Genomic DNA, 18,181 nt, shown 5'->3' on the forward strand with positions numbered 1-18,181 from the left:
GTGCCGTGCCCTGATGTGCACTGTACCCTGATGTGTTGTGCCCTGGGCCGGTCTGGATGAAGACCCCCCTATGTGATGGGGTGTGTGTGTGTGGGAGGGGGGGGGGTTGAAGGACCCAGCCTTGGGGGGGCAAAGGGAGTAAATCCGGGGCCTGCCCGCCGAGCTCACGCGCAGAAGTGAATGCATACTCGAGTAGCGCCCGCATATGAAAACGGTGTTTAAACCACACGTCAGGTATCGCCACAATCGTTAGCCCTCGGCCTCCTCTATGACTCAAAGCATGCAACCTGTAGAATTTTTTAAACGTCGCCTATGGAGTTTTTTTTGGGGTAACATTTTTTCATCATTCCACGAGCGGGTGCAACTTTGAAGCGTGACATGTTGGGTATCAGTTTACTTGGTGTAACATTATCTTTCACAATATACAAAAATAATTGGGCTAACCTTACTGTTTTATTTGATTTTTTCCCCCCAAAAAAGTGATCCCCCCCCCCCAAAAAAAAGTGACCCCCCCCCCAAAAAAAAGTGTTTTTTTTTCCAAAAACATTTTTTACAAGTGCGCTTGTAAACGTTGTGACAAAAAGTATTGCAACCACCACCATTATATTCTATAGGGTGTTAGAAAAAAATCTATATAATGTAATGTAATTTTCTAGCAAAAAAAAAAAAACTGTTTTTAACTTGTAAACACCAAATCTCAGAAAGAGGCTTGGTCCTTAAGTGGTTAATAAAATGCAGACTTTGCGTTCAGTGAATTTTATAGAGTCACAATGCATAAACGTGTGTGTTTTAACTTCTCTGATTCACCTTGACCAGCAAAAAAATAAATGTATAAATAAATATAAAGAATCATAAACAGCCACACCACACATGGTAATAACAGACACAGACTGGCCTGACCTCTTGCCCGTGTCAAATATGGCCGCCGGAGCCTCGGCGTACCTCGATGTCGCGCTCTCCAGGAGCTGACAATGCCCAGCATGCAACGGGGACAGCGTCTGGCCTTCAGCAACATGGCTACCCCCATGCACCGGCTGATCGCTCGCAGGCAGGCGTAAGTTTCCATTAGGACGCGGTGGGGTGGGGAGGATGTGTGCGAGACGTAGGCCAAGGGTTCGCTGGGGTGTCATGGCGTCATACGGGGCGGGTTAGGTGGGCCATTCGCTGACTCTGGCTGGAGTTCCGGTTCTGTGGGTGTGGATGGAGCTTAGTACGGGATGGTAGTGGTGCTGGCAAAGTGTATCGTCTGCTAGTGTGTGAGCCTGCCATGGTGGTGTACTCTTCAGGAACTGAACCCATGGATTCAGGGGCTCCCAAAGCAGGGCTATTCAAGGCAGAACTGACAGATCTCTATGGGCCTGTATCACTTCATTGCATTTGTATTTCTATACAAGTCTATAAGAACCCAGAACCCTCCTGAAGGGGTGTGTTTACCAAAAAACTGCCTAGGCAGATAAAGGGGTGTCTGTAGATAGAAACTAACAGGACAGCTTTGACTAAAATTGAATAGGACGTGTATGTACCTCACGAAGCCTGACTGGAATTCTCCTGGGATGTTTCTAAGCGAGGCTTAGTCATTACTGTTCACCATCACAGAAGTGAGCGTTTTTCTCTGATATCAATCCCTCTCACATTCGCTTTCTCTTACCCAATGCAGTAGCTGTGAGCTCAGACTTTTAGCGCTCACATCTGTTATGGTGGAGAGGGATGAGCTCCGGCGTGTTCGCACACTCCACGTGCAGAGCCCGCCAGGAAGTGAGCACGGCGCTGTGCTAATCACAGCCAGGGAGACATTTCCCGATGCTCGGCTGCAGAGATTGGGAAATGTCTCCCCCGCCTGTGGTTAGCGCAGCGCCGTGCAGACTTCCTGATGGGCTCTGCACGTGGAGTGTGCAAACACGCCAAAGCTCCATCCGTAATGGTGGAGGTGAGCAGTAATGACTAGGCCTCACTTAGCAACGTCCTGGGAACATTCCAGTTAGGTTTCGGGAAGTTTGTGAAATATGGGAGTCAGCGCTTGGTGGAAAAGAAGAAGGCAGCTAGCAACAAAAAAAAATCTGGTGCACTAAAGTGCAGCGCCTATAGCAGTCATCGGAGATGTAAAACAAAAATGTACAACTGCATCAATAATCTAAATCAACCATAAAAATTCATTACCTGCTTGCCGACTGCCCACTGAATTTTACTGTTGGACCCCTTTCACACTGAGCCACCCATAGCGTCAACGGTAAAACGCCACTATTTTTACCGCCGACGCCATGGGCGGATTTGTGGCGCATTTCGGCTGCTAGCCGGTGAGAAAGGGTTAAAAGCGCCCGCAATGCGCTGCCGGATTTCGGGCAGTATAGCCGCGCAGTCCCATTGGTTTCAATGGCCAGCAGCGGTGGAGGAGCGGTAAACGCACCGCTCCAAAGATGCGGCTTGCAGGAATTGTTTTTACCGTCCTGCTAGCTCAACGCTCCAGTGTGAAATTAGCTATGAATAAGCACTGAGCTACAGTGAAACGCGTCGGCTCCTTTTTTATTTTTTGCTGTGGCATGTATTTTTTGTGACCTGTTTTAATAAAAGGAACGTTTTCTGGAGTGTGGCTGTCCAAGTTTTCCTCCGTATTTTTGCAGCTCCAGTTTGAAAGCCCTCAGGTTTTCACACTGGAGCAGCTGTTTGAGGGCGGATTGCAGGTGCTATTTTTTAATGCTATAGCGCCTGCAATACGCCCTCAGTGTGAAAGGGGTCTAACAGTGTGGACCGGCTGTGCAGAATCACCATTGTTACCCTTAGCTCAGGCATGCATGAAGGAGATTGTGTTTAGCTGAGAAAACCCCTCCTCCTCCTCTCCTTAAGACTCCTGGGATGTAGGACATCATTTGCCTAGGCAAGAAATCAGGAAGTAACCAAGGAAATGTAAAAAGGATGTTCTAGGTTCTTTTTGAGATATTATATTGCAAATATGATTTTTATATGCAATCCTCAAACATAAAAGTAAAAATCTCATGTTCGTGTCTTCTTTTTTTGGAATAGTGTTTGTTTAAAAAAGTGTCATGGTAGATAAACGTGTTCATCCGATCCGCCAGGCGGATGGAAAAGTAGGTTTTTCCTCCGTCACACTTTGGCGGATCGGATGTCAGCGGGCATGTCACCGCTGACATCCGCGGCTCTATGGAGCACGGAGCGCCCATTCAGGTCTGCAAAAAAAACTGGCAGGCGGACCTGAACAGGCCGCCCGTGTGAAAGAGCCCTAAGTGTGCATGCAAGCTAAAGCCCAACTGAACTTTTAAGGGCTTGTTTACACCAGCTTACACACTGAAATGTTGTGGGCTGGTGTCAGTTGTGAAGGGGTGGTGTGGTGGATTGTTACAATACATTGCACGGTAAACTTTTTTTTTTTTTGCTCAAAATGGTAGCTATGCCAGGCCACTAATAATCATTATTAAAATCCATTTTACAAGAGCTATACACAAATTCCTTTGTGGATTACATACATTCTGATGCCAGTCAAGATTATGTAGAAAGTCGTGATCCTACTTATTTGGAGTCAAAAGTCAGGGTCCTTATGTTAGACCTACTAGGGTCAATTTAACGGTTGAGTTTAATTGGTTTTATTTTACCAGAGCAATTCTCTGATTGAAGGTAGACCAAGGCTTTGTTCACACTGTGAACACATGCAGAATCACACACTTTCCAGCAATGCACAATGATGTCTAAGAACCTGCCATCGCTGGAGCATAGGGGAGAAGAGGTTGCGGGAACCAGTCTTACAACACGGAGGATCAGATAAATAAAGCTGCATTTTTAATGCTTAGCACAAACTACTAGTTTTTTTTTTTCAACCCAACAAGGCTTTTTCGGTTATGCCCTTTCCATAGAAGCTGACGGACGAACTGCACTCCGGTGCCCCTCCGGGCTCTGTCATTCCAGCAGGGAGCCCAGTATTTTATCCGATATTTGTGCTGGCTGTAATTACACAGGATAGTCTCCGATCACCTCTATGGTCTAGAACAGGGATCTTCTGACTACGGTCCTCCAGCTGTTGCAAAACTACACGTCCCATGAGGCATTGTAAAACTCTGACATTCACAGACATGACTAGATATTAGGGTTGTCCCGATACCACTTTTTTAAGACCGAGTACAAGTACCGATACTTTTTTTCAAGTACTCGCCGATGCCAAATACCGATTTAATCTCATGTGACAGTGGCACATGTGTCAGTATATATATATATATATATATATTTTTAATTTGTTTTAAATTTTTTATTTATTAATGCTTTTTTTAAAGGGGGGGGGGGGCTGTACCGTGTTAGTGTGTTTTTTTTTTTTGGTGAGATATCAGGGGTCTCAACAGACCTCTGACATCTCCCCTTTGAGACAGAGAAAGGGACTAGGTACACATGTTCCCCAGTCCCTTTCTCAGCAGCCTCAGGTGCGCTGAAAATGAATGGAGAAAAGACAGCGTCTTCTCTTCATTCATAAACTGAAACATTGTAATCACAGTTTACGATGTTTCAGTTATGTGAATGGATAGAGTCAGTAATCACTGACTCTGTCCATTCGGAGCAGTAAGGAGCCGGATTTACCTGCTCCTACTGCCGCTCTTCATCCCGACAGTTCCAGGGGGTGGAGGAGGAGCACGGAGGGAGAGAGAAACACGGCGGGGGACACGGAGGGAGAGAGAAACACGGCGGGGGACACGGAGGGAGAGAGAAACACGGCGGGGGACACGGAGGGAGAGAGAAACACGGCGGGGGACACGGAGGGAGAGAGAAACACGGCGGGGGACACGGAGGGAGAGAGAAACACGGCGGGGGACACGGAGGGAGAGAGAAACACGGCGGGGGACACGGAGGGAGAGAGAAACACGGCGGGGGACACGGAGGGAGAGAGAAACACGGCGGGGCACACGGAGGGAGAGGGCAGCACGGAGGTGGGCTGGAGGAGGACACGGGACAGTCAGCAGTGATTGTGTGTGGAGGAGTTACAAGCACCGATCACCGCTGATTTTAAAGCAGCTGAAAGCTGGGGGAGAGAGAAGCGGAGAAATTACTTTTAAATCTATACAGCGGTGATTGGTGCTTGTAACTTTCCAACGCACTGATCACCGCTGACAGTACAAGTATCGGTATCAGGACAACCCTACTAGATATGATGGGAATTGTAGTTCCTGAACAACTGAAGGGCCATAGTGGAGACCCCTGGTCTAGAAGACTGGAAGCAAAGAGCATTTTCATCACTTCTGTCTTCCCGGATAGAAACTGCGCCATTAATAAATTTGGAAAGCATGTAAAAACACAGATCTTGGTGTGATTAGGTGCTTATAGAAACGGTGTTATAAAATAAACGACTATCACACCACACATGTGAGGTATTGTGTCAGAGCGGGAGAAATAATTCTATCACCAGACCTCCACTCTAACTATAAACTGGTAACCTGTAAAGGCATTTAAAGTGTCGCCTATGGAGATTTTTAGAAACTGTAGTTTGCTGCTGTTCCACGCAACATGTCGCGTAATTTTAAAGCGTGACATGTTGGGTATTTATTTACTTTGTGTACCAAAAAAAATAAAATATTTTGTTTGTGCATTAAAGTTTGTGTGTTTTAATTTTTTTTATTTATAAAAAAAAAAAAAACGCGCAAATACCCTGTAAAATAAAAATTTGCAACACCCACAATTTTATTCTCCAGGGCCTCTGTTTAAAAATGCATATCATGTTTTGTGGTTCTAACTTAATTTTGTAGCAAAAAAGTTATTATTTTTACATCTAGGACAGAAGAGGTAAGAATAGGCTTGGGAAGCTAGTGGTTAATTAACCCAGATAAAGTATGCACAATGGTCCCTTTTTAGATATTTGAAGCAGATAAGACTTTTTGGTTTATGCTGGACAATGATGTATTGCTTGAATCTACAGCCTGCATTTTAACTCCCATTTATAAAATGCAAGGTCCATCAGAGTTCTACTCTACTCTTTCTCCAAAACAAAATTGAGTTGACCTGAGCGCTACTCAGCCATTGACGTAAAGCTTTGTTTTCTATGAAATAATATAAAGCTGCTTTTTTGAATGTGAGACAGGCAGATGGCATTGCTATCTTTTTGGAAAAATCAGCGCTAGCCTACCGTTGCTGGTTTTGATAGAGATTCCAAACCAATGGTTAGCCTTTAATGTGGATTTGGAATGCAGAATACAAGCGTATGCCCTCAAAGACTTAATACAAAATGTAAATGTTCATTTATGTCAAATCATATATTCAGCAGTAAAAAAAATAAAAAATAATCTGTGCTATTCATTTCTATCCTAGGGAAGCAAATAAGCAGAATGTACGTTGTCAGAAGTGCCTAGAGATTGGCCATTGGAGCTATGAATGTACTGGGAAAAGAAAATATCTGTACAGACCTTCCAGAACATCTGAGCTAAAGAGAACATTGAAAGAGAAAGAAGCCAGAATGCTTTTAGGTCAAAGGTAAATGTTGCCTTCAGACTTGTACATTGTCTTGTATTTTATTACAGTGAAATTGGTATATGTTAATTTGGAAAGCTGGATAGAAGATGAAACCTATTTATGTATTAGTTGTTATGAGAAGTATGCACACTTGGGGCTTTTTACAGTTTTTATGTATAAAACCCATATTTAATAATGTGTTTACAGCGTAGCTCTCTTTTTCACTTTTATTGCGTAAAGTAAGTCCTCCAAGCCTCCATTCTCATTGGCATACTGCAACAAGCTTGTGCATCTTTTTTGAGCTTCTCACATTTTTTAACACATTCTTGCACATGCATAAAGACCGTATTTGCTTAGTGTGTTTGGGGTGCCATTAACAAAGATACTGCAAGCACAGCAGGTATTTTTGGGCATTTCTTAAACTCATGCCAAACCACCAGATCCATGGAATATCTCTTGCATGTCACTACTCCAACCATAAAAAAAAAGCATAAAAAAAAAAAGCACAGGTTCAGTGGTGTTCAGTGCCTGACTCGATCAATAAAAACAAATTAAAGTGCACTGTTAAACTCTATTAATGTGGTCCCCTATTCATTATGGTTAGATATTCCACATCCACTCTAGTTTATAATTACGTAAAAAAGTGTATGTGGAGTGGGAGGGAAAGGGTTAATTCTCTGTGAGTTATGGATTAAGGGGAAATCTCCACCTCAATAAGGTCATAAGCAGTAATAGGACCTGACGAAGGTTCTACGTTAACTCTTTCTCACTGTTAAAAGTATGAACAAAAAGAATTGATGAGTCTGTTTTAATCTGTGATCACAATTTTTTCCCCCCAAAAAGTCTTCCAAGATGGCATACAGTGCATCCAGGAAGTATTCACAGCGCTTCACATTTTCCACATTTTGTTATGTAACAGCCTTATTCCAAAATAAATTAATATCGTTATTTTCTTCAATATTCGATTTTAATTCAAAATACCCCATAATGACAAGGTGAAAAAAGTTTGTTTGAAATCTTTGCAAATTTTTAAAAATAAAATAAAAAATTCCTTGTACATAACTATTCACTTTGCTCAATACTTCGTTGCAGCACCTTTGGCACCAATTACAGCCTCAAGTCTTTTTGAGTATGATGCTACAAGCTTGGCACGCCTATTTTTGGGCGGTGTTTTCCATTCTTCTTTGCAGGACCGCTCAAGCTCCATCAGGTTGGATGGGGACCGTCAGTGAACAGCCATTTTCAGATCTCTCCAGAGATGTTCAATTCTGGCCTCTCAAGGACATTCAGAGTTGTCCCATAGCCACTCCTTTGTTATGTTGGCTATGTGTTTAGGGTCGTTGCCCTGTTCTGGAGCAGGTTTTCATTAACTGCTTGCCGACCTGCCTCCGTCATTCTACGGCGGCAGGTTGGCTCTCCTGCACGAGAGCCCGTCATACTACGCCGGCTCTCTCGGCGCGCGCGCCCCCCGCTCACGTGCTTGGTGGGCGCGATCGCCGCCGGGCACACGCGATGGCTCGTTACAGAGCGGGAGCTGTGTGTGTAAACACACAGTTCCCGGTCCTGTCAGGGGGGGGGGGGGAAATGCTGATCTTCTGTTCATACAATGTATGAACAGAAGATCAGTGATTTCCCCTAGTGAGGCCACCCCCCCCCCCCCCCACAGTAAGAACACACCCAGGGACATACTTGACCCCTTCCCCGCCCCCTAGTGTTAACCCCTTCACTGCCAGTGGCATTTTTATAGTAATCCAATGCATTTTTATAGCACTGATCGCTATAAAAATGCCAATGGTCCCAAAAATGTGTCAAAAGTGTCCGAAGTGTCCGCCATAATGTCACAGTACCGAAAAAAATCGCTGATCGCCGCCATTACTAGTAAAAAAAAAAAAAATATTAATAAAAATGCCATAAAATTACCCCCTATTTTGTAAACGCTATAACTTTTGCGCAAACCAATCAATAAACGCTTATTGCATTTTTTTTTTTACGAAAAATATGTAGAAGAATACGTATCGGCCTAAACTGAGGAGAAATTTTTTTTTTTTTATATATTTTTGGGGGATATTTATTACAGCAAAAAGTAAAAAAATTTAATTGTTTTTCAAAATTGTCGCTCTATTTTTGTTTATAGCGCAAAAACCGCAGAGGTGATCAAATACCACCAAAAGAAAGCTCTATTTGTGGGGGAAAAAAGGATGCCAATTTTGTTTGGGAGCCACGTCGCACGACCGCGCAATTGTCAGTTAAAGTGACGCAGTGCCGAATCGCAAAAAGTACTCTGGTCTTTGAGCAGCAATATGGTCCGGGGGTTAAGTGGTTAAGGATATCTCTGTACATTGCTACATTTCTACATTTATCTTTCCCTCAATCCTGATTAGTCTCCCAGTTCCTGCTGCTGAAAAACATTCCTACATCGTGATGCTGACACCACCATGCTTCACTGTTGGTATTGGCCAGGTGATGAGCAATGCCTGGTTTCCTCCAGACATGACACTTGCCATTCAGGCTAAAGAGTTTAACCTTTTTTTTTATCAGTCCAGAGAATTTTGTTTCTCATGGTCAGAGTTCTTCCGGTGCCTTTTACTGAGGAGTGGCTTTCATCTGGCCACTTTACCATCAGGCCTGATTGATGGAGTACTGCAAAGATGCTTGCTCTTCTGGAAGGTTCTCCTCTTTCCACAGAGAAACACTGGAGCTCTGTCAGAGTGACCGTCAGGTTCTTGGTCACCTCCCTGACTAAGGCCCTTATTTCCCGATCGCTCAGTTTGGGTGGTCCGCTCTAGGAAGAGTACTGGTGGTTCCAAACTTCTTCCGTTTACGGATGATGGATGATGTGCTTTTCTGTACTCAAAGCTGTGCCTCTATACATTCCTGTTTTAGGTCTACAGAGAATTCCTTGGACTTCATGGCTTAATTTGAGCTCTGACATGCACTTTTAACTGTGGGACCTTTTTATATAGACAGATGTGTGCCTTTCCAAATCATGTCCAATCCACTGAAATTTCCACAAGTGGACTCCAAGTTGTAGAAACATCTGAGGGATGATCAGTGGAAACGGATGTACCTGAGCTCAATTTTGAGTGTCATAACAAAACCTGTAAATACTTATGTACATGTGATTTCATTTTTTATGAAAAATTTGCAAAGATTTTAAACTTCTTTCACTTTGTTAAAGGGTATTTGTAGAATTTTGAGGGAAAAATTAATTTGTAATCCTTTTTGGAATATGGCTGTAACACAGGGGTCTCAAACTGGTGGCCCTCCAGCTGTTGCACAACTACAAGTCTCATCATGCCTCTGCCTGTGGGAGTCATGCTTGTAACTGTCAGCCTTGCAATTCCTCATGGGACTTGTAGTTTCACAACAGCTGGAGGGACGCAGTTTGGGTCTGGTTACATTGTGGGTCTTCAAACTATGGCCCTCCAGTTGTTCAGGAACTACAATTCCCATCATGCCTAGTCATGTTTGTGAATGTCAGAGTTTTACAATGCCTCATGGCATGTGTAGTTCCGCAACAGCTGGAGGGCCGTAATTTGAGGATGCCTGGTCATGCTTGACTGTTGTGTGCTTGCTTGTCTAAGAATCTGTTTCAATAAAATGCAGTGTATATATGCCAGACTTTTCCTTCTCATTTGTCGTGTTTTCTACTTAAATATCTCAACTATATTATAGAGATGACAAAAATGCAGTGCATACATGTAGGGCCGAAACAACTAATCGATTAATCGGCCAGTAACATAATGGGGTTAAAAAAATGAAAGTTAGCCCTTTATAGTACAAAAAAGCAAATCGCTACTGTAAATATTACTTTCACTGTTCCACAGTAAAAAAATTAACCCCTTACAGTAGCGATTATTTGCTCTTTTTGTACTTATTTTCGTTTTTTTAACCCCATTATGTTACTAAACATCTCAGGCTGGGGTCACACCTCTGTTTTTTGGTGCTTTTTGCAGAAACACACTACAGTTCATTTACATGTTTTCCTATGGGACACGTTCACATCCATGATTTTTTTTCAGCTGCTGCGTAATTGGAAAAGGGTAAGGACTTTTTAACGCAAAACGGTGCTATTTCTTTTTTTTTTTTTGGTTCAATATACTTCAATGGAGAAGCTGCAGAAAAGCATGTAATGTGTTTTTGCGGCAATTTGTGTTTTGTAATCTGCCCAACAACAAATTGGCCCAAATTGTTTTTTTTTTTTTTTTTTTTTAAGGCTATTATCCGATTAATCGAAACAATAATTGGCCAACTAATCGATTATTAAAATAATCGTTAGTTGCAGCCCTACATACATGTCAGTAAAGAATTATTTTATGTCTGTTTCTGCTCAGTATTAATGCCTGACATTATGCTGATCGCCAAAAATGTAGTGTACTCAATCACACCTAGTATTTGTTTTTTGTATTTATTCATATATTTTCTTTTTGTTTTTGCATTAGCAGCAACACTATATCGGAAGCAAAGATGAAGAAGAAAAGGTATGTCTCTTTAGGACTTTTTTGGAGTTGTGTGGTTATTGTTTTGGGTAAATTCCAAAGGGACCTTCATAAGTTACAAGGCAACATTACTACAGGGCGGAATTAGGGCCCATTCACACAAGTAAAGTGGTGCATTTAAGGACCAGCATTGTTTTCTCCAGCACTGCCATCTTTACTGGAGATCTGGCACATGTGCAGTAACGACACAGGTCCTTGTGACCTTGCAGGAATGCCCATACATGCTGTAGATCCAGTGCCCATACACAGGTCTCTGCTGGTATATATGTAACCTCTTGAAAACAGCTCGTCTCACATTCTAGGAGGTAGCTTGTGAGATGTAGTGCATGCATAGACACTCTTCGTTAGTTTTGGCATAGACCTGCAGTATGTCTGAGCATTTGGGGGAGCTATCAGATCAATCTTGCCTAGTCCAAAATTTGGGGACGTAAACGTAAAAAAAAAAAAAAAATTGGGCTAAAATTTGTTAGGCGGAGACAGGAGCGAAGACCTTACGAAAATGAATACAGTTCCACTTTAAGGTGCATTACATTACATTAAGGGAGCAAATTAATTTGAATGGAAAGCCTATCCCATCACCAACAAAAAATTGAACCTTCTGCATTTTTGCTAGTATTGCTTACCACAATTAACATTGTTGTGAATTGGGGTGCCATTCACAATGAATGGCAGTGCACCAAACTTGTAACTTGCTGTAATGGTCCCCTAAACTCAGGCCAATGCATACCAAAGTTAATGGGAGGTCTACATAGACTATAAGTTCATAGGTTATGTGGTAACAATTTTCTAAATAAAAAAATTAGGGAAAGGCTATGCCTATGGCCTTTTTCGGCTATAAACAATGTAAAGGTTATTTCATAAGTTGTGGGCAGTGGTTCAGTAAAAACTGTAGTTGGCCAATGCCTGAAAAGTATCTTTTCAAATCCATGAACACCTGTTTGCAAAAGACGGCACCTCTGTCTAAAGTAAACAGTGCTTGTTCTTATAAGATGCTTTCCCTTGCATGAAACCACATGCCAACAACTAGTCGCTGGACATATTTGCCATTTTGCCATCGTTCTTGTTGCATTAGTCCCTAATCTTAAAGAAAACGGGGGGGTTGTAAAAAAAAAAAAACACACTCCCCTCCATACTGCAGCATCTTTGTTATGCCGCAGCTGTCCCCTGGCAAATTTAAACCCGAGAACTGAGCAATCGATTGACTGCGGATTGCTCAGTTCTTGGTCAGCTATATATATGCGTACGCCTTTGCACATGGGGACACGTTAAAACATTTTTTTTTTTCAATTATTTATTTTATTTTTACACCGTTTCTTTAAAAGCAGACTTTGATCACTTTTTTATTGCTGTCACAATGAATGTACAATAGGCTCTGACAGGTATACCTTATGGAGAGATCTGGGGTCTATTAGACCCCTGATCTCTCCTCTGACCCCCGAATCAGCCGATTAGCCTGATTGGCTGCTTTATTTGGCAGAAACCGGCCAGTAAACTCAAAACCGAAAACCGGAATTGACAAAATAATAGTTTCTTCCCGTTTCCTAATTAGGATCACCTTTACAAAAAAGAGCATCACCGCCAAAAAAAATAAAAGCTGTGAGCATTATCCCAGTATAACCACTGCATCTCAAGGATGTACAAGGGCTTTCTTGGGTGCCAAGTGGTTAAAGGGAAAAATGGTTGCACTATACTTGGCTTGGTTACCACTCCAGACTCCTGACTTGCAGATCTTGGCTGTAGTTAAGACTTGCAGGTATATACTTCATCCTTATTCAAGGACTGTGTTTAGGCATAGCTTTTGACTGTTTGGTTAGGTGGACAGCCAGTCGGAGCCTTTGCCTGAACATAGTGGTGGCATTAATGCGTCTCCCCAGCTATTACTAGATTGAAGAACAGCTAGATTGGTTTTTAGTTGAATACCTGAGTTGATTATGAAGCTCTTTTCTTGCTTGTTGGGTGTTGGGGCAGTGAAAATGGGGATGGTAAAAATCTGTTTACATTAGATCCTCTTTAAAGTTCACAATTTGGCAGGTGACTATGTAGGCATTACATGCACTAACAGACCCTAATGTGGTTAAATTAAAGAAAATGTGTATAAATGTGTTTTTTATATAAACATGAATGTTATACTGTATAACATGTATGTTTATATTAAAAATACATTTATACAAATTTTCTTTAATTTAACCATATTGGGGTCTGTTATGCCTTGTTTCCACTGCACGGATCGGTTCGGGTCAGAAAGAATGGAGCGGTTAGAATGGGACCGGTCTATTCTGCAGAGCATTTCCACTGCAAATCGGACCATCCGGGACCATGCAAGGTTTAGAAAAAAAGCCTAGCACGTCCACCAATCAGTGAGATGTATTTGTAGGTCCGCCCTAATGGAACCGTTCCATTCTCTATGGCCCCACATCTGAAGCAGGACCCAGAATGGTCCGGTACGGTTCGCTTTTATGGCACGCTTTCATAATGGAAACACCCAAAAAAGCGTACCGAACCGATCCGCTCAGTGGAAACGAGGCATTGGTGCATGTAATGCCTACATAGTCACATGCCAAATTGTGACGATGTCCCAATATTTATGGACCCAACTGTATGTAATACATTTTATACACTGTATTTGCCGTTTTTGGTACTAGAGCTAAAATTCATTATGTAAAATCACTTCTTTAAAGGGGTTGTAAAGTTTTTTTTTTTTTTTTTTTACCCTAATGCATCCTATGCATTAAAGTGAAAAAAACCTGGCTATGACGGCCCCCCCAGCCTCCTGGTTTTACTTACCTAAGCCCCGAAACTCCATGCGCTCATTCCCGCGACGGTTTCCCCCAGCTTGAGTCGGCTCCTCATTGGATATTGATAGCAGTGCAGCCATTGGCTCGCGCTGCTGTCAATCATATTCAATGACACGGCGCTCCGGGGGCAGGGCCGAGTGATACAGTGAGCTGCTATAGCCGCGGGCTGTATCACGGGAGCGCACCTGCAAGAGCTTTCCACCATGCAAGCTCGCTCCCATGAAGGTGGAAAGTTCTTGCAGGGGGGAGCCAAGACAGCCGCCAAGGGACCCCAGAAGACCAGGTTCAGGGCCATTCTGCAAAACGAGCTGCACAGTGGAGGTAAGTATAACATGTTTGTTATTTTAAAAAATTCTCTTTAGTGATACTTTCAATGTTGGTTCTTTGGAATCCACATGGCATGACAAAATTAGTGTCTATGGTTGAAATGTATGTTTAGTTTAAATTTTTCCAGGATAGAGTAGAGAAAAGTTAAAGCCCCTGGTAATGTATTTGTTGCTGCCCGTGTACCATTGGGGAATAATAACTTCACTTCCTGTCCCAGAATCACAAGAAGGTAATGGAACCCCAACCCCCCCCCCCTCCTGTGTAAAAAGGAATTCCCTTTTTACACAGTTGTCCCTGAAACAGGCATTCCCACTAGAATCAGTCAATTGGCACTTCCTCCACCTTTCTATTTGAAAGCCAGTACAGAGGTATGGCTAAAGCGCTAGAGGAAGTGTGTGAATGCTTCTGTGGAAAAACAAAATGCACTTTTTTTTTTTTCCAGTAAAAATATGTGCGTTTTGTTTTTCTTAAGGGTGAATTTCGCCTTTAAAAACATTAGGTGAGAAGTTTGCTTTTAAATGTACATATCTAGCTAAAGAAATGTCTTGTCTTTTTTTTCCCCTCTTCAGGCCTAAAAGTGTAACAAGCTCCAGTAGTGAAAGCTCAAGCAGCAACAGCTCAGACAGTGATCCCTCTTCAGACAGCGAGGACAGCTCCAGCTCCTCTTCATCCTCTGAGGACAGCTCTTCCAGTTCCTCCTCCTCATCAGAGGACAGCTTCTCCGAGTCTGAATCAGAGTCTGAGTCTGACTCAGAAACTTCCAGTAGCAGTGATACAAGCTCCAGTAGCAGCAGTGAAGAAGACAGTAGCTCAGATGAAGAGCCACTTAAGAAGAAAAGAAAGCTTTAGATGACAGCCTTTGCCTCCAGTTTTTTTTTTCAAGGCATCCACATTGGAATAACGTTATTCTTGGAGTCTATACTTTAAAGAAATACAGTTTTGATGGTGAACTTAATGTCCTACCCTGTACAAGTTTTCAAACCTTAGATTTTGTTACTGAATGTTTATTTCAAACTAGAAATACTGCTTACATCATTTTCTATTTTTCCTGTATTTTACTCTCTAGAAGTAATGGTGACTTTGTTTCCCTTTTGAAAGACCAAATATTTACCATTCAAAACACACTAACATAATATTCTCTGCACTCCATTTGCTATGTAGGGTAACGTAAAGAGGTTTTCCAATTTTAATCCAAAAATACTTTCAGATTATATGTATGGCATATGTGTTGCAACTATACTTTGCCAAATGTGTGCCACCTGTGAATCTGAATGCTATTTAGGGTTGCACAACTGGGCTTGGCTTCCGGATGATCAGATATGATTCTCATTCTGTTGGGCCATGTCAGGAATTCTATTCCTAGGGACCTGTAGGCCAGTCGAGTTGCAAACTGTTTAAGTGGTGCCAATTTAAGAAGGGCTGAAAACTCTGATCTACATTATTATTAGGTTACAGAAAGCAATATTTGTAACTGAATGCTGCCAGATATAGGTAAACCACACTTTTCATTTGGCTGTGTAGAGTTTGGGCAACAAGCATGTCTGATCATAAGAAACAACAGTTTCACGAAATGGAATCTCTCTATGCGACTGTTAATCTATTCCCTTTTCTATGGAGCATCAATCATCCAAATTGGGTTATTATTGTTTTTGGTAGTGTGGAAGTCATTTAAGGGCAGGTAGACATCCTATCCGCTCCAATTCTTACTGAGACATCTACTTGTTTTTGGCTATTCTTATGGTTATCCAGAGAAAAAACTATTTTGCTTTTGTATTTCGGTGGTGTTCTCAAAGCCCAACTTCCATATTTTACTAAATTAATAAATAAACTAACCGTCATCAGCATGTTTAAAGCTGATATAGTAGCTGCTGTTTTTAATAGGGCACTTACCTGTCCAGGCATCCAGCAGTGTTCTCACCTGAGCCAATTCTTCAACTGGCTGTTTCAATTGGAAGTGGGTAAGAGTACCTGTCAAAACCAGGTGCCTATCCCCCCCCCAAAAAGGTGCCAAATGCAGTGGTGGTGGGGTGGAGACAGACAAGCAGAGCTTCCACTTTTGGGTGGAGCTCTGCTTTAAAAGAAATTTTAAAAAAAAGTACCCAACTTCTGGTGCTGTCCATTGAGATCTGTTGATGGTGCGCTGCTCCTCTACTTGGTTGGTAAAGGCCATCATTCAAGACATTTTTGTGAGCCCAGGACATGATGGACCCTCTCCCCTATGGCACCACATCAGTGTGTGGTGCTCCTTTCTGCAGCATTAAGGATCTGTCAGCTACCAATGTAAGAAGAGGGCATGTGACATGATCAGACCGACGCCTGAATTATTATTATTTTTTTAGTGAGGGGAGAGGGTACAGAAAAGAAAGGAGGTTGGGAGTGCATCTGTGGGGGGGGGGGGGGAGACGTTTAATGGGTATTGTGAGCCCTCAGTTTGGTTTTAAGGAGGTTTTGCATCGAAGTATAGATTAAATTGAAAAACCACAAGTGTGCCTGAGAGCAGAATCTGTATGGTGTTAGTTTATTCATGCTAAATAGTGGTTATTGCACAATGTAAAGAGACCAAAAAGGGAGAGCTGAATACCTCTGTTACCCTCATGGCCTAAATGTGAGCCTTTTTCTTTTTTAAACTTCACATTGCTTTTTGTGCTTTGTTTTTAAGCAGTGTTTCTTGCATATGGTACTGCTTAGACCAGTGGTTCTCAACCTGGGGGTCGAATGACGATTTGCCAGGGGTCCACTAATCGAGGGCTGTTCCTGAATCCTGCACCACTCTCCCAGCCTTTTTGTGGCTGCCCAGCTGGGCTGTCCCTGGAGCCCGCGGCTGCCCACTCGGCCTCAGCACAGCCGCCCATTCAATTCACGGCATGGCTGGGGAGCAGAGACTGGAGGTCAGCTGACTGGTGAGTAATGTGGGTGGGGTCCCTATCGCCTTATTTCAGCATATGTCTCTTTGCTGAGAGACACCACAAAGTCTAAGACACAGGAACACTACCTGTGATTAGAGTTCCCATTAAATGTCCCCACTATAATTCTCAGGTCAGCAGATGACCTTAATCAGGAGCACCCAAGTTGGCTGATCAGAACTCCCTCCAGCATTGCCACTATTCCCATTCCCCCCACCTAGGAGTAAGAGAAGGAATACAAATAGAGAATACATATAAAGGGAGAGGAAAAGAAGGGCAGGAACAAAGAAAAAGGAAGAGAAAGAATAAGAGAAAAAACAAGAAAGACGGTTAGAGAGGGATGGGGGCAAGAAATTAGGATAGAGAGAGATAAAAGGGAAAGAAAGGAGAACAAAGAAAGAGTTGTACATCCTAAAATGTACTGTAAGGCGTTTTAATACTGTACGAGTGGAAGGGACTCACGGAGCGCTAAATGTCCATGGGTTGGGGGCGCACATTTTCTTTTTCTTGCCTTGGGTGCCGACAACCCACGCTTCGAAAATAATTTTACTGTTAGGGGTCCCCACAGCTTGGGAAATTTTATCAAGGGGTCACAGCACTAAAAAGGTTGAGAACCACTGGCTTAGACAAAGGGCTTTAGGAGTGTACAGCCAATCTGTTTGTATGTTTGCTCCCAAGTCAGATTTCTTTCTGTAGTGCAGTGTGCTAGAAACGTGCCTGGGATAGCAGTGGGTAGAAAAGAAACCAGGTCTTCTACACGGTTCAATAGGCATTATGTAGTTAGAGTGTGTTCATTTTATCATATGCATAGAGTGACTGTGCAAAGATAACAAGGTGTAAAAGGTATGTTCTCAAAGCGAACAACTTCTATAATACTGCTTTTGAGAGTTATTTTTATAGAGGAGTATATAACGGAAGATTTATCTGAATAAACATTGGGTGATATCAGGGTGTATTATTAACTGAGTGGCCTATAGTGTTCTATTTTTATGAAAAAAGAGAAAAGAAGTGATATGCCCAGTACTGTACTTTTAAGTATTATAGTTTTATTTTTTTTTGTAAACCTGTCATGATAGAAGTACAGGAACTGCCATTGTAGCTCTGCTTAAGGCCCCGTTCACAACTGAGCAGAGTATTGCAATCATATTACGAGCTATTTAGAAGCGTATTCAAACTTCAGGTGTTTTTATTTTAGCCAATAGAAAGCAATAGGGGGAGGAGA

The 18,181-nt window shown here is 42.4% G+C and overlaps 1 protein-coding gene across 2 annotated transcripts; it reads left to right on the forward strand.

The window, feature by feature from the left end:
- Positions 1-918: 918 nt before the first annotated feature.
- On the forward strand, positions 919-17,052 carry ZCCHC10 (zinc finger CCHC-type containing 10). Of its 2 annotated transcripts, none has more exons than XM_040344621.1 (4): positions 919-1,054; positions 6,295-6,456; positions 10,881-10,916; positions 14,626-17,052. In XM_040344621.1, the coding sequence occupies exons 1-4, from the start codon at positions 972-974 to the stop codon at positions 14,903-14,905; spliced, it is 561 nt and encodes a 186-aa protein (XP_040200555.1). In that variant the 5' UTR covers positions 919-971; the 3' UTR covers positions 14,906-17,052. The 2 variants fall into 2 exon arrangements, with proteins under 2 accessions (XP_040200555.1, XP_040200553.1); XM_040344619.1 differs by having other exon boundaries at positions 921-1,054; positions 10,878-10,916.
- Positions 17,053-18,181: the final 1,129 nt, after the last annotated feature.

The sequence above is a fragment of the Rana temporaria genome, chromosome 3, assembly GCF_905171775.1.
Source record: "Rana temporaria chromosome 3, aRanTem1.1, whole genome shotgun sequence".
NCBI classification, from domain to species: Eukaryota; Metazoa; Chordata; class Amphibia; order Anura; family Ranidae; genus Rana; species Rana temporaria.